The sequence below is a fragment of the Etheostoma cragini genome, chromosome 21 (assembly GCF_013103735.1).
Source record: "Etheostoma cragini isolate CJK2018 chromosome 21, CSU_Ecrag_1.0, whole genome shotgun sequence".
Classification (NCBI taxonomy): domain Eukaryota; kingdom Metazoa; phylum Chordata; class Actinopteri; order Perciformes; family Percidae; genus Etheostoma; species Etheostoma cragini.
The window spans coordinates 5,228,685-5,245,877 of record NC_048427.1 but is presented as its reverse complement, the minus strand read 5'-3'; the positions used below and the strand labels follow the sequence as shown (position 1 = coordinate 5,245,877).

General features: G+C 39.5%; 1 protein-coding gene across 1 annotated transcript; it reads right to left on the bottom strand.

Annotated features, from left to right (window-relative positions):
• Positions 1–2,512: 2,512 nt before the first annotated feature.
• On the bottom strand, positions 2,513–17,122 carry polr3e (polymerase (RNA) III (DNA directed) polypeptide E). The gene is made up of 21 exons (XM_034859423.1): positions 16,933–17,122; positions 15,933–16,033; positions 14,376–14,426; positions 14,178–14,255; positions 13,974–14,089; positions 13,622–13,704; positions 12,083–12,190; positions 11,505–11,554; positions 10,933–11,052; positions 10,689–10,774; positions 10,398–10,442; positions 10,204–10,295; positions 8,947–9,067; positions 8,763–8,844; positions 8,580–8,639; positions 7,580–7,737; positions 7,326–7,387; positions 6,764–7,224; positions 4,512–4,589; positions 3,873–3,995; positions 2,513–3,769 (listed from the first exon to the last, which is right to left on the bottom strand). The coding sequence occupies exons 2-21, from the start codon at positions 15,969–15,971 to the stop codon at positions 3,713–3,715; spliced, it is 2,070 nt and encodes a 689-aa protein (XP_034715314.1). The 5' UTR covers positions 15,972–16,033; positions 16,933–17,122; the 3' UTR covers positions 2,513–3,712.
• Positions 17,123–17,193: the final 71 nt, after the last annotated feature.

The following is a 17,193-nucleotide window of genomic DNA, read 5'->3' as shown; positions in this document are numbered from 1 at the left end:
GACCCATAGTTTCCTATAGTTCACTCAAAGAAGGTAAATTTACAGTTCCTGGTAAAGATGTAATTTGGTGCATGCAGTGAGAAAATGGAGATTGTCCAATTAGTAAACTTCCAAGGTAGGTATCTTGAAGGTATCTACAGAAGAGTGCATGACACTGTCATGAACGTGTCATAAAACATTATAAATAAGTCCTAAACATTAATGACATAAGGCTTATTTTAGTAGGTGTCATTTGGTTTTGTCAGGGCGAGTTATTGTTCATGTGTCACGACTGTCATGTGTTCACGAGTGTCAGGTCACTCTTATGTAGAAAATTTCAACTAAAATGTTACCTAAATTTCATTTAACTGCTGGTGAAACCTAGAAAGTGTTTTAGTCCGTGAACAGCACGTCAGGTGAACATTTAAAAAATTTGAATACAATTAGTTAAAGATGCCCTAAGCTATGTCACACATTTTTTTTTAGGCTACACCATTTGTTGTCACATACAGCAGACTCTCCTCAGTGTCTGCGAGCTGCCTGTCCCCAGAACACACCTTAAAAACAACAACAAAAACAAAATGTGCCAACTTGCACCACCAAACATAACAGAGTTCCAGCCAGTAGCTGACTGGAAGTTTTTGGGGGTGGGGGGTTTGTGCACGGAAGGGAGTGGAAGGGAGTGGGAGGGGACGGGTGAGCTACTCTCGTTTTCTTTGAAAATACTTTGAACGTCATCAATAAGTGCAGTCACCCAACATCGCTTAGAGCACCTTTAAAAAATAATAGTTTCCATATAAAGTCCTCTGGAAGTCATACTGATTAAGGGCTAAAACCTTTCCATTACCAATTATCCCGTCTCTTTTCTTTTAAATTGATCATAAATTCAATAAAATGTCAGAAAAAAAAAGAAATAAAGCCCAGCATCAAATCCCAAAAGTGCATACAGTATATATTATTAAATACTAAGAAAAAAGCAAATATTCACATTTTGAGTTGTTGCACATTGGCTGAAAGAAGTGTTTTAAATGATTCATTGATTATCAACATTTTTGCTGATTAACTTTGTCGGTCAGCCAATCACGTAATGAACCAACCATTTCACCTCGTGACATTGTGACTTCCTTAAAGGTTGTCAGGAAATTACAGATCCATAAAAATAAAATGTTATTACTGTATCTTCTTTTTGATTTGTTAACTGAACTTCTTTAACTTATTTTTTTGTTTGCAACTATGTGAAAACAAAACAAAAAAACCAATGCGAGTTATGTTGGTGAAGGAGTTCATGTCATTAGAAGTTTGAGATTCAAGGTCCTCAAATAGATATATTTTTTTGTAATTGTAACATTTCTCAAAAGTGATACTTGATTATTGTACGATTAGGTTAGATGACTGTGGGTGAGTGTTATGTTAAAGGGAAAAATAGTTTACCAAAAGATGAACTGTATGTACTTGATAATGTAGCGGCCTCCTGGTATATAATAGGTCATGTTTGATTAGAAGTTTTTTCTCAGTTGCACCTGTTGCTTTTTGCTGCCTGACGTTTGCGTGTCCTTGTTAAGCTTAAGACAGTTTGTCTATAAAATCACATTGAAATGGCACATCATCAATACACTTTTGACACTTTACATGACTGTCATGTGTAGTTATAAACGAGTGTCCTGAATAATCTGCAGCATGTACGATGTGTTTTCACCTGTTTCATGATTGGACCTCGTGGTTTTATGTCTCAGCCATAAAACATGAAGCAAGCCAAGATGGCAGCGTTGTCTTTTTTTGCTGAGTTAGTCTGTATAAAATGTAATTAAACATCATTTATAGAGGCGATGCCACTTGGACATCGTAAATCACTGCTAGAATGATATGATACAGTTTTTAATCTGATGTAATAAAACCGCTTTGATGTCAGCCATCCAGACACACTACTGCACTTTAAACAAACCTGACACGTCAGCCTGAATACAAAACTACGGCAACAAGAAATAACCATTTAGTTAAAATTAGAGATGTAACATCCCTGAGTGGCAGCATCAAATCTAAACATAGCATATAAACATGCGTGGTTATGTAAATAAGTTACCAGCCTTTTTCAAAATAAGCAGAAATCCAGCTGTTGGTGAACTGTTTTTTACTGGAAACATGGCAACATGCATTTTATTACATCTTTCTGAATTTTTTGCACACCAACACTTAATTCTTTCTTTTGATTTAGTACGTCTCTGTTTGCGTATGTTCTTTGGTTGTTTTGTTAAAACAAATTTAGTATTTCTTCAATGTCATTTGTTTTTTAGGTTCTGTGAAACAAACTAAACTTAAAAAAAGTACAGAGAGGTAAATAAATAATAAATGTAACAGGTTTTGGTTTGAACCAAACATCTTTCTTTAACCACAGGGGAACAGTTAACATGCATCATGAATTTGACATGTTTTCAAAAATAAATTTGTCACCTTACTAATCCAGGATCTGACATTTGGAGGTTCCCATCCCCTTCTCCAACTAGCGACTATAATATTAATAAAAGAAGAAAAATCAGACAGGTGACAATGTTTATTGGGCAATGTAACAAACCAATAAAAAAGAAATAGAGCTGTCATTTTACTAGATTTCCACTCTTGAGGGTTTAGAAGTATTTCAATGAGAATCAAAGCATTGTTACCGTTATTCTGTGTCTGAAGAGTTTGTCTTGTGAGGCACTTTTTAGATGGAGGCTCAAGATAGCAACACATACACCAGCGTATCCATAGCAACAACCCCCGAGATGGTGGTCCAGTGTTTGTACCAGACCGACGATCCAGTCCGTCAACACATCTATTCCACTTTGTTCATACAGATATTTGATCAAAATAACAAATAAATCTTATTTGAATTTGCATCTTTATTGGCTATTATCAAAATTAGTCTTTCTGTTGAAAGGAAAACTAATTGAAACCGTACATTCAACCCCAAAAAAAACTCAGCCATTTAATCCTCTTTTTCCTAAAACGTTATATTTTAGTACACATTCCAAACGTAGGAAAAGCCACATTAGATGTAGCAGTTTCCAGGTCCATGATTGCCAAAATATTAAGTGATTTCAATTGTACAATATGAGCAAAATGACATCAGGGACTTTTTTCATCTTCTTTTCCTCGACTCAGTTATTTTTTAAGTCGGATAAAGAGACAATTTGTTAAATTAAGGGATGAACAACAAATCCGATTTTCTACCCCGTTTGCTTTGTTGATGGTAGAATAAAATAAACTGTTTTTCCTGGCAAAATGTACACCTCAAGAGTAAAAACTAAAGCACTTTGAGGCACGTTTGCCTTCAATACAGTAGTAAACACCATCTTGATCTGGTTTAAGATTAATTCAAAAAATAATCAAACATGAGGTCCAAAATATGGCAAAAAGCTTTTGATAAACCGTATATGTTTTGCCATTTCTTCATCTTTTATATTGATGTACCCCTTTCTCAGACACTCCAGCTCTTGGTGAGGGTGTGTGAGGAGTTTCTATCCTCGGCGCTGCATCAGAGTGCTCCTGTCAATGTCACAAATGCTTCGGTTGAAAACGAGAAAAGCTTCTTGTTCTGAGCTGACGGCTGACATTTGTTGTCCTCCAATTGCCCACTCTTAGAGCTTGGCGAGCTGTGATTGTGATTGGCTCTCATCTCTCTGGCTGCCTTCCCACTGGACACCCGGGAGAGGATTTGATTGGCTGACGGTGACCGCAGGGGAACAAGCTCTCAAGGTCAGGACGGTATTGTTCCCTTGAGGTACCACATCCCTGCATAGCTGCTGCAGCACTCCTGGAACCAACACATGACCGGTTAGATCAGTGATAAAAAACAAAGCTTCTTAAAAATAATAATTATAATAATAATAAAAGGTGCATGTTCAGTCTCATCTCACATGGAGTAGCCGGTCGACATCCGCCTTTGGGGCGTCTCCGAACTCCTGGGCCAGTCTGGCTTGTATCATGTTCCTCCTGACCTTGTAGTTCTTGTTGAACAGGTCATATAGTAGCCGACGTTGCTGCAGGCGGAAAAACAATTACATTTAAAATAAGAGTTTGACAGTTTGGGAAATACGCCTATTTGCTTTCCTGCCAAGAGTTAGGTATGAAGATGGATACGGCTCAGCCAGCAGGGTTAGGGTTAGAGATCGGCAACAGGGACAACAACTAGCCTGGCGCTAGCAACAGTCCATAACCACTTTATTTTGTTTTCACTACTCATTTATGTGCAGATTAAACAAACAAGTTGCAAATTGTAAACTAGTGAGCTTTAGAGATGGTGGTGGGGGTGATAGTTGGATTTCATTTAAAAAACTAGGGCAGCAGTTTTCCTTTCATCTTTATGCTAAGCTAACTGTTATACTTGGCGTACATACTGCATGTAGTTTCTCAAATTCATGTGAAATTCATTGTTCACTGAAGGCTTTGACTTGCGGTTTGTGGCTCGTTTCAGCTGCAAATGCCAACATGCCGAGACGAGCAACAAGAAGGATGTTGTGAAACGACTGAGCTTGTTAAAAAAAAAAAGTGTTTACCTTGTCAAATTCCTCTCCAGTCTCCCACAAACCGAACACCTTCTGTTCATCAGCGGCTGCTGTGGTCTGAGCAGGGAACTAAAGTCAGAAGGAAACAGCCGTGTGAGAAAAGCATTTAACCAGGAGGTTTCAAGTTCAAATCCCTAAACCTGCTGAAGCTAAGTTCCTCTCTCAACATGCACAATGGAGCAAAACACACGTCAGTGAAGGTTCTCAGCAGCAGTCAGTAACTAGAAGATTGTTATTGGATCTATAAATCCAAGGAATCTCTGTGACTGTTTGAAGAAAAAAAGAAGAAAAAAAAAGAAAAAAGGGCACAGAAAATACTGGGAATCAAGCAATCGAACTGTTCCCAACTGGCACTGTACTTTCATCAAAACTTTTACCCCAAATTACAATTGCAATTTTTTACAGCATAGCTTTCCTTTCTTTCAAACACTTCATTTGTCTTTTAATTTGGTCTGTTTACAAAATGCTAAGCCAACAAAAAAAAGCGGCAGAGCACTGTAGTGACCAGAAGGACCAACACTGAGGAGGATTACAATCCAGACACAATGTACTGACTCCAAACAGATCTATGAACTGTCAGACATTGAACCAATCATTTTCACAGGGATGTAGAAGGTGCCTTGCCTGATTCCAGATCTGCCTGTGTTTCAAAACAACAGACTGGCTTAGTCCCTTGCTGAGCAGTAATAAGCTTTGCTTTGAGGCGAATATGTGTTGTATAACAAGGATGGCATCCGGCCATATTCTCCTCTACGACAGTTTCAATCCTCTAACGTCAAGGATACAGATTGGATAAAAGCTAAGCCATGACTGGGCTGGTCCTGGCAGGAGACCTGGCTGCTTAATGAACCAAGGGGATGAGCCCTGCCCTACGAGGAAACATCACACCAAGTAAACCACTGCTATAAAAACAGTGATAACAGATTACAGCCATCTATTTCAAGCCTTAGTCCAAACTAAGAGGAAAGATCAATACACTGCAAACACACTGCGGTCTCAGGTGGCCGCTGGGACTTAATGGGAACCTGAGACGCAGGTTTGCGTCACTTCAGTACATGTACTGCTTCACAAGCAACAAAGCTCTCACAGGCAAAATGACCGTTAATGTCGTTACTCTGTGTGAGAAAATTGATAGCTGCATTCAAGATGAGACCCCCTTCATTCAGCTGCCACAGGCGGAGCTAACTAGACAGGAACCGGAGTAGCAGCAGCTCTTAACCCAAGACAAAAGGAAGTAATCTCAGCATTTCCAAACCTGATGCGCTGGTGAAACAGAGGACTCAGCTCTGCTTGTTCCTGAGGTGCAGGCCTTTGATCTGAGCTGATTTTAGCAGAAATGTACCCAAGCTGCTAATAACTATTAATGCTTGAAAAATCACAGCTAAACCTGGCATAAAAAGAATTTTCAAAGTGTCTTGCATCCCAATAAGTAGCAGCACTGGGTCAAAATAAATAAATAAAAATAAATCATTCTTTCTCATCATCGATTCGCCTAAATCCTCACATTGTAAAGCTGGAACCAACAAGTTTTTGTCATTTTTGCTTTAAAAAAAAAAAAGTCTGAAATGATACATCAATTATTGGCTGCTTATTAATTTTCTGTCAATCAAGACATTGATTAATCAAATTCTCATTTCAACTCTAATTGTGATAGAAAGACATTGTAGAGTTTACTGTGCAGCATTGTGCTAGGGCTGCAACTTATTTTTCATTAATCCATCAATACACAAATGATGTTCATATTAATGGTTTTATTCATACCTATCAAATTTCCCTAAGCCTAGGATGATGTTTTCCTGCTGTTTTGTTTCATCTGAACAACAACTCAAAATGTTCCAGTTAACTGTCATATAACAATAAGAAAAACTTTTCTAATAAGAGAAAATGTTCTCATTTCAGGATGTAAAGTTTGGGCTTTTTTCCTTAAAAAAAAATTATAACATTTTACAGAAATTGATTGCTGATAATTTGTGGCCCTTAATCATCTAAATGGCTAATCACTAGCGCTAACTGCAGTTACCTTTTGCAACATGCCCACATGAGTGCAACACCCACTTGCAGTGTTTTGCAAGAGTATTGTAAACCTGTACGCAGCCAGTGACAATACTAAGCACCAAATGATACAACAAAGATTTAGAGCAGTAAGAATAATACGAGCATCCAGTGAAAATGAACTGGAGTTTTACATCCAACTTGTTGTTAATCCTCAGTTTTGACAGTAGAAATCCTGTGTGAATACTCACAGGCACCATTATCTGTTTGCACTGGCAGAGCAGTATGGCATCCTGTAGCATGTGGTCTGAGATGGAGGGGAAGACGCTCCGTCCCACTGGCATGGAGGCCAGGTGGAGGCCAAACAGCCTCTTAAACTCATTCAGTGTCAGTACAAAATGCTTCCTGAAAGTCTTTATTACAAAGTCCTGCAGCTCCAGGGACGCAGCGTTGGCGGGACTCCCTTCGTTACCGTTAGTGTGATCTAAGGCAGGTGAGGCGGCACTGGGGTAACCATTGACAGAACCGTTGGGTATGGAGGAGGAGGTGGTGTCCATTGGTTCGTCTTCCTGGTCACTGAGGGGTTCCTGTTTGACGTGGACGCTGCTTCCTGCCCGTCTAGCGTTCAGGTCCTTCTGTAGGGATGACTGGTTTCCTTGAGCACGTTCCTGAGCCATCTTCAGACGCTGCTCCCCGCTGATATGGACAGGCTCTGGAAAACAACACAAGACAACCAGACATCAGCTCATGCAAGAGCATTTCAACTGAATGTTAATTTGTAATCAACAGTGGCTATAAAATACAACTACACACCAGGCTGAGAGGAATTCTTTGGCATGAAGTCTTCTTTTGAGAAGTTAAAGACCTTTTCCAACCTTAAAGGAAAGAAAAGACAAGACAAGAGATTGGTAAAAAACAATCTACAACCATCTAAGAATATTTAATAACATTTCTATGATTGATAAGAGAAACCCGGTAAGATGGTCCAGATTTTAAAAAAATTCTTCCTGCTTTGTGTGTGTGTGTGTGTGTAAGAGAGACGGTGTGTTTATGTGTGTAAAACCTACTTGCTCTGGATGCCAAGCCACAGCATATGTTGCCTGTGGGCAACATCTGGGTGTTTCTTAATGAAGTCTACATCAGTAGGCAACAAGAACTCCCAGCCCCGGTTGACTCGAGGAACCGACACATGCTCCAGGAACTCCTTCACGTCCTCTGGAGGAAGCTGACAGAAAGCATGGGGGAAGAACTTGTTAGTTCCGTTTACCTGAAACAACTGAGCAACTGTAGCCTCAAGGAGAAAAGAAGCGCTGAAAAGAGCCAGCGTTAATAGACACTTGTGCTTCAATGAAGCTTATTCAGAATTTTAACCACCAAGGAAGACTGGGGTGCCACCGAGCCTCTTCAGGTGAACGACATTTGTTTGTGTTGAACTTGCACAAAGAGAAACGTACTTGCTTGGATCGACGACGAGGTGGAACTGTTAATCGTGATTTATGTTTCTGCGATAAATCTACATACTTGCGAAACCAAAAGCTTGGCACTCATATCCACGAACCTGTGTCGCGCTGTGAGAAAGGCAGGATCGCGACACACTCCTTCCAACTCCCAGAGAAATCCTCCCTGTCCGGGTTACAGGATCACATCGCAAGTTGTGTTTTAGGCTCCTTTATTACTTCGAGTTAAAAACTATCTATCAGTAAACAGAATGTAGTGTCTGGTGTGTGCGCCAGTGTTTATGCGTTTGTGTGTCGGCCCGCCCTACATTTGGCGAGTGTAAATTTCGGACCCTGCGCAGTACTGTGAAACAGCCATTTAATTTACTTTGTAAATGTAAGAGAATTTGTTTTGGTTTTTTTCCAATTGTTATTTAATAAAATAAATCCTTGTCTGAGGTGCCTCAAACAATGAGAGTTTTTCCTTGCTACATTGCAATTTTCAAGCATGTTCAATATGATTACACAAAATGGTTGTGTAATCTGTTGGGCCATCTTCAGCTGCCATTACCACACAGGAACAACAAAGCCATTGTCAGTCATTATAGGAGAATGGTCTTGTGATCCTTACTTTGATGATGGATGCAATCTCCTTTCTCATCACAGAGCGCTCCAGAGTGAACCTCCACATCTACAGAAACAAGTGAGTCAGAATGACGGAAACCATGTTGACCACACACAAAACAGATGATCAGGCACTGCATAAATTAGGTTTTCACAAAAAAAAGGAAAAACAACAGCAACAGCAGCTCACCACAAAGTCCCGGCCACGACAGAGCACTTCAGCAGGGACACCACTGTGAGGACTGCAGGTGTTTTTAGGATACAAAACATCACTGCAGAAATGAAAACATACAGACACATTACTTAGCTTAGTTTAAAGTGGAAAATATTTTGATCAAAATCTTTATTTGAAACACGTTGACATTTTCTCTTACCTCTTGACAACCCAGTTGCCCTGAACCAGCAGCGCCACCTGTTGGATGCATCGCAGCGCTGCGGTTGAGTCTGTGCCGGAGGCGAGCAGGCCCATCAGGTTAGCAAACGGCATCACCTTGACTAGAAGAGATATGGGAAATACAGTACTGTGCAAAAGTCTTAGGCAAGTGTAAAAAAAATGCTGTAAACCAAGAATGCTTTCAAAAATATAAATAATGATTGTTTAGTTTTTTTTTTGCAAAGTGAGCGAACAAAAAAAAAATCTAAATCATATTAGTATTTTGGAGTTACTACACTTTGCCTTCAAACCAGCATCAATTCTTATAGGTACACTTGATTGTAGATGCAGTGATTGGCAAAGGAAACTTAGTTAAGCAGGTGAAAAACACATCAAGCTTATTTCCCTTCGAAATTGGAAGATGTCCAGCAGTGACATCAGCTCAGAACTAGCAGAAACCAGTGGAACCCAGCTACATCTTTCTACTATTTGGAGAAGTCTGGCCAGATGTGCTCTTCATGAAGAGCTGCAGCCAAAAAGCCATTCCTCCGACATGGAAACAAGGCCAAGCGACTCACTTTGCACAAAAACATAGCAACTGGGGTGCAGAAAAATGCCAGTAGGTGCTCTGGACTGAGTCAAAATTTGAGATATTTGGCTGTAGCAGAAGGCAGTTTGTTAGCTGAAGGGCTGGGGAGCGCTACAATAACAAGTGTCTGCAGACATCAGTGAAGCATGGTGGAGGTTCCTTGCAAGTTTTGGTGTGTTTTACAGTAGGCTATATGCCAATGTTGTTTTCAGTAAAAAACATTTGCACAAAGCAAGTTGTTCCATTTTTCCATGTTGATAGGAGCATTAAAATGGGGGGGGGGGGGGGGGGGGGGGGGGGGGGGATAAATAAATAAAAGGGACAAAAAGAAATCAAAGGTCCTTTAGAATAGATTCAAATGTGTGATTTATTGCAATGAATTGCGAGTTAACTATGATAAATCAAATAAATAAATCTTTGAATTGTTTAACAACACAAATTATTACTAAGGAGAATGATGAAGTAAACCGACACGTCTGGCATCAAAACAAAATCGATAGAAATGCTTTGTCGCCCCCATCTGGTACAAAGAAAAACCGCATGGGAAATGTGGAATGAGTGATCTGCCATTTTTGTATGTAACAAAATAGAAATTTTTGGAAAACCAGATGTTGCAGCCCTTCTATCTGACAGGTGTGAGATTAGCATTGTCTTAACGTGCTGGCCTACCATTCTTCATCAGGGTCTTGACTTGCTCTCCCAGTGGCAGAGTGCGGAGTTGAGCCATGGAGAGCACATTACTGGGACCAACTGGCTTCACACTGACGTACAGATAACCAGTCAGAGAGAGGGAAAACGTCAATGAAACATCTCTGATATTGTTAAATCTCAGAATATTTGTGAGAAGTGTGAGTAATACTTACACTTTTTCCTCTGCAAGAGGGGGCATCAGCATTGTCAGATACTCTCTGCAAAAATAAAAGTGAGCATGTAAAGAAGAAATGACATGAGGACAGGACAACTACAAGAATGAAACCAATAACCTGAAGTGCTGGTAGAAGATATAAATCAATATAAATGACTGAATGACTACAGACAACCAGGGAAGACAACTCTGGCTTTTCATTATCAAAACCAAAAGATTATCTCAGACTCTAACCAAGACATTAGTCAAAGTCATGAGATGTATTAAAACGCCATTTGTTGATACTCACTTAGGAGTTTTGACCAGTTCCGAGTTCTCTGAGGTGTCCACTGACTGGCAGAACATGTACTGCCTTTCATGCTCTGAACGTCCATCCTGAATTTAAACAAGACGACAATGACCCAAATGATGGTGACAAGATCTATTGACAACACTGCAGTGAGAGACCGCTACAATACAATACAATACAGCACACAATTGGTGATGTCACTAAAGCAAAAGCTCTATCACGCCCAATTGAGTGCTCCACCTACCTTGACACCGTGGTAGTGTAGGTGGACCCAGGGTTCCTCCGCCTGCTTCTTCTGGAGGAACTCATACGACTGGATCCTCCTCTGCCGAGCCTGCTCTGACTCAGGACGAGAAAACCTCACCTGGAGTTGAAACAAATGCAGAATTTGTTTTAGAAATCATACATCCGCAGCCATCCCGGTCAGCACTCAACTCCGGTGCTAAGAGCGCTAACTAACGGCAGTTTACTGAACCGTAGTCAGAACAGCGACCATTCTTAAGGTCACGCCTGCCCCCCCTTGCTTTTAGTCATCTTTACAGTTAGCTAAGATTTACCAGGTAAAACAGGCATAAGGCACGAAAATAACTAATAATAATAGTAATTTAAAGATGTGGTGGCATTGGATCTGGACGGGAAGGATAACTCCGGGAGTTGGAAGGGGTGTGTCACGATTCTGCCTTCTCACTAAGCGACACAGGTTTTTGGAGTCGAGTGTCACGATTTCAGTTTTATTTTCCAAATCGTTACAGCTCTAGTTCACATTGACACATAAAGTCAGTGTGATCATGAGTTTGTGTGTGCACAAGTCTTCACCGTAATGGCCTTGGCGTCCTCCTCAGCCTCGTCCTGGGAGGAATCTCCACCTGCAGACAAAAGACTGGTTATTTAACAGTCGTCATATCTGATTGTACCAGTTAGAACAATGAATAAAGCCCATTTTATTCTTTCTCAAAAAGAGAGACAAAGTGTGAACCCTGCTGTAGGACCTCAGGGTTGCAAATAATAATTCTTTATATTATTAATTGATCTGCCAATAATGTTCTCTTATCATTGTTTGAAGGGATCGCCTTGCGTTGTCTGAACATCAGTCTTTTTTGTTTACAGTTACATAAAACAAAGGAAAAACACAATTTAGGTTTGACAACTGTTGCATGTTTGCTTAAAATATCAAAATCTATTTTATTTTCAATCAGCTAATCCATTAATCAACTAATCAATGAGGTTTTAAAAAGGCTATACATTTTTTGGACTAATGTTACTAGTCATTGTTTTATACCTAATTCTGTCACATATTAATTCCTTTATCTTAGATGTTGTGTTTGTGAACGACAGGAGCTCATCAAACTGGTAAAAAATAATGTAAAGACATTTTTTTGGAAAAACAGACACACCTTCGTTGGCGGCCTCCCTCTCTCTGGTTTTGGTGTCAGCCTTGTCCAGGTAAGAGAAGCTCGGTCTCATCTGGAGGATTCCCGTCAGAGGTGTGACGTGAAGCTCACCTGTTGACATAAACAATAATATAGTCAGAAACCAAAAATGCTACTTTTGGTGGTGGGTTGTGGTCTCACGTAGTTTGTCATGAAGACGATCATATCGACACATTTGGTGATCTTCAACATAAACAGTAAAAATGTGGGACGCAACTTAAAGCGCCCATATTATGCTCATTTTCAAGTTCATTATTGTATTTTTAGGTTGTACCAGTGTAGGTTCACATGGTTTCATTTTCTGGGATTTGGGGGGTTATTTTGTGGCTCTGGTGCTTCCACTCAAGAGCCCAACCAATGTATCGGCGGGTCGATATTATTTCCCAAACTATCTGCATTTATAACTTTTTTTTTTTAAATATTCATTCATCCAAATAAATGATTCTGATAAATGAATATTTAAAAAAAAAAAAAAAAAAAAAAAGAGGAAACAAACACTGTGGCACTCTGGAACACAGATTTTTTTCTTCCTCTGATTGTGTTTTTGTTTAAAAGGACTTCAAGTTTCATATCTTAAGGTGTTTTTTTTATAAATTTTATTTATCAGAACTTAAATATATTGTGATGTTCCTCTATTCTGTTGTGACAGTAAAACACATTTTTACATTATTTTATTGAGAACGCAAATAACTAATCTTAAGGGAATCTGTTTTTCTTGTTTGGATTTAAAAAAGTATATATACCGGCCAATATATCGGAATATCGGATTTTTAAATAACCAACATTTTTGTATAGGTATCAGCCTTAAAAATCCTTTTTTGGTCGGGCTCTAAGCCACACACATGCAATGTTGGGAAATACCATCCATGATAGTTTGAGCAATATACAGGTATCTGAATGTGCCTTCAGTCTCCGAGTGAGCTGGTCAAAATTGGCAGGCCCGTCTACCCACTAAGTACAGCAGTCATTTCTCGGATATCCACCAGTTTGTTATCAATTTGGAAACACCGGTTTAGTAGACACCATGTCATAGCACCACGGGAAGTGTTCTGTTGTTGGCTTTAAAGAAGAGCACAAAAACATCCATTGTGTCTCCGCCGCAGAGGACAGAAGAACGGTATGGGTTGTAACATACGGTATAATGCTCGCTTTGCTGCTAGCGTGGCACGCCCTCATAGTCGGCAATGGAGAGCTCAACACACAGGGTGAAAAGAGGAGCTGCAGCAATGTGCAGTACAACAAAAATATGTTGTTTTCTGAAAATGAAACCAATTCTATTCTGGTACAACCTCTAAATACAATTATGAACCTGTAAATTAAAACAATATGGGCACTTAAAAAAAATAAAAATAAATCATAAATTAAGAAATCATCTGTGTTGCACCGGCAATTATTTTTTTGCTCTAAATATGAGTGTATTTACTTTTAATACTTTGTGTATTTACAAGCAGCAGCAATGGGGTTAGACAAAACATAACAAGCATAAGTAGGATCAGATCGGACCTTTGCGAAACACAGCAGCAGCATATCTGGATGTGTTGGTGGTGGCCTGGATGGAGCAGAAGGTCTGTTTATCCATCATTTTCCTAAAGGAGAAAGTAATAGAAGAATGTTTAGGCCAGAGACCTAACTGACTAAACTACTTAACTTCATTCCCAAAGACAGGTAAGGATGACATTTTTCATTTTTTGGAAATTGACTGATTGATACCACTTTCTCGAATGAATGAATGAATGCTTTTATTTTTAAAACACTGGTGGTGAGTCATAACTAGCTTACACTGACCAATGGACAGTAACATCCAGAAAGGTGACTGGCAGTGTTGAGAGCAGATAAGGTTTAACAGGAGACTTACGCTGAATAGGTGTTGGTTTCATCGTATGTCGTGCCGTCCACATTCAGAGCTATCTGCTCTCCTTTGCTGCGACAGTAGTTTGGACTCATTGCGTCAATTACCATTTCCAACTCTACCTATATTATGGAGTGGTAAAAAAAAAACAAAAAAAACATTGCAAACATTTTCTACGCTGACGGCTGATCAAATAAAAGCTTTTTTTACCCTTTGCTGCTTGGGTTTGATCTTTGCTGATAAGTGGTTGACATCATCGTAGGTCATAGTGGATGGTCGGACCGGGTACTGTGCCAGAAAATAAAAAAATAAAAAAGGTGATTAGTCAGTTGACACTTTGAACCTTACACATCAATCACACTAAGGAGAAAATAAAAGAGTTGAGATAACATATAAACAAAATGTTACCTGGAAAAGATACAGCTTATCTGCAAGGCTTTTGGCAAGATACACATCAATCTAAAAAGAAAGAAAAACATTGTTTAAAAGGTTTTCTTTGACTATACAAACTAGTGTGAGAAACTGGTAGATCTTCTCATTCACAGGCCTTTTCTACAATGTGTGTAATTGTTTGTGAAGCAGTTTATATGTGCGCTTGTGTGACTGTTTGTGTTTTGTATGATCTTATTGATCGATTCCCAATGCGATACATTAACCAATGTGTCCATGAGCAAAACACTTAAGCCCTAGTTGCTCCAGAGGCGTGCAACCTCTGACATGTATAGCAATTGTAAGTCGCTTTCGATAAAAACTTCAGCTAAATAACATGTAATTTAATTATCTTGATCTTGTTGAAATCAAGAGTTGATTCAGATCAGGGCAACAGTAATGTATTGGCTTTGAATTTTAGATAAACAGTGTCAAAATGTCTTTTATATTAAGAATTAACACTTATCACTTGGATATCGATGAGCCTTGGATTACTAACAAACTTAAATGTATTATATGATTTAAGGAATGGCCATGTACAGAGTTATAACAAAACAGCAGCCTAACAGAAATGATCTCTGCCAGAACTGACACAGAAAAAAAAAAAAATCCCCCCACAGTGCTTTAGTCCCTCTTTCTAGATACAGTCTAATTTTCTTCCCTGCCTGGGCACTCAGCACCAGGCTAATGTGCTCTTCCTGAAGATGTAAAACTTAAAAACTAATATATATACACTGTATGTACACACACACACACACACACACACACACACACACACACACACACACACACACACACAGAGTACTGTGCGTGCAAAAGTCCTAAGCAGGTATGAAGAAATGCTTTAAAAAAATTTAGGATTGTTTATTTTTTATCAATTTACAAAATGCAAAGTGAGCAAAGAAAAGAAAAATCGAAATCACATCAATATTTGGCGTTACTACGATTTGCCTTCAAACCAGCATCAATTCTTTTAGGTACACTTGCAAAAAGTCGGGCAATGTTAAGGATCATAGACGCAGTGGTCTGCCAAGGAAACTTAGTGCAGCAGATGAAAAACACATCCATCTTATTTCCTTTCGAAATCGGAAGAGAACTAGCAGAAACCAGTGACTATGCTTTCGTGCTTGGCCTTGTTTCAATGTCGGAGTTACGGCTTTTTAGCTGCAACTCTTCCACGAAGACCACTTCTGGCCAGACTTCTCCAAACAGTAGATGGGTGTACCTGGGTCCCACTGGTTTCTGCCAGCGGTATTGTGGTAACCGCCCCAGCCTTAGTGACTATTTCCCATCGTGCATTAATATATATTTTGTGAGCTAGTGAGAAGGTAAAGTTCCAAATACACTGCATTTTTGTAATGATAAAGCCACATGCCTCCCAGTGAAATGGTGTGGCTCATTGAAGAATTTTAACAACAATGGTCTTTGGCACAGAGCAATAAGCTACTCAAACTTTAGAAAATTATCACAATAAATTCATTGTGGGTTAAAATGTCTTCAACCTTATCTTTTTTTAACTTCAGCCAACAGACATACCTCCTCTATAATGGGGTCATCCTCATCCCCGCTGGCCATATTGATGTGAACTGATCGAGGAGAGGAGATGAAACACGAGCAGCAGATCTCAGAGACCCAACCTGAAAACAAAGAAGCACAGAGTTACAGTAATGTATTCTACAGGTAGACATCACTGATGACAGGTGCTAAAAAGACAAAAGATGACTGGTGGCGTGTGCATTTACAAGAACAATGTCAAAACAAAGTTGTAATAAATCAGCAATATTAAACCCAGATTTATTACAACTTTGTTTTTGGGTTGGTAGCCTATATAAGCTCTGTAGTAGAGGGTCTGTTTTCATTAACAGTTTCAATTAACGCTAACTACGAACATCCCCGAAGATGGCCCACGGCCAGACCATGGTCATGCAGTCTGTCAAGTGATGCGATCACTGACACAACCAGGTAGCTCTCACATGATGCAAGCCAAAGCAATCAACATTGAATGACTGCTCTTCATCCAAACACTGAAACAATAGTTACATATAGATAACACGTAAACAGCAGATTGTTATAATACATAGTACAGAAATGTAACGCTATTTGTAGGGGGGAAAAGTCATATTACAGGCTAAGTTAGGTTGACTAGCAAGCTAGCAACAACCCCTTCACAGACACTTATCACAGGCCTGCACTACACTCCAGGTTAAATTTTAATTCTGACATGAACAATGTAGCGTTACACATGTAAAAGAACGCAAGACAAAAGGCAACAAGCGCAACATTTAATTCCCTGTAACGTCAGCTTCAAAAACGTATACCAGCTAGCTAAGCAACGAAACTAGCTAGCTAGCGAACATGCAGGTAGCCGGTGATAAGAAGCCTAGCCAGGCAACTTTAGCCTAGCATTAGCAAGCTAGCTTGGCGTGCTAATTATAGACAGTTATAACTAACATGCAAGTCAAAATAACACACAGTAAAGTCACGAAGCACCTGTTGTGTTTTATAAAACAACATCCAGACTTTATTTAGCGCTCACCTGCACACTTTACGGTACCGTTGTAGCTACCTCATCCGTGTCTAACAGTCCAGAAATGTGGTGCGTAAAGATGTTGAGTAGTGTCTAACTAACTCGGGCTGCTGAAGCCTGTCGGTGTCGGTAGCTTACCATGTTGACTCCGCTCCACACTGACACGTGGGGAGGAGCTCGTGCCCATAATGCACAGCGAGACCAGTTATTGTTTTTAACATTATTTACGGTATGTAGTTTTGTTTAAAGCTGGTCCTGTATAAATTCATA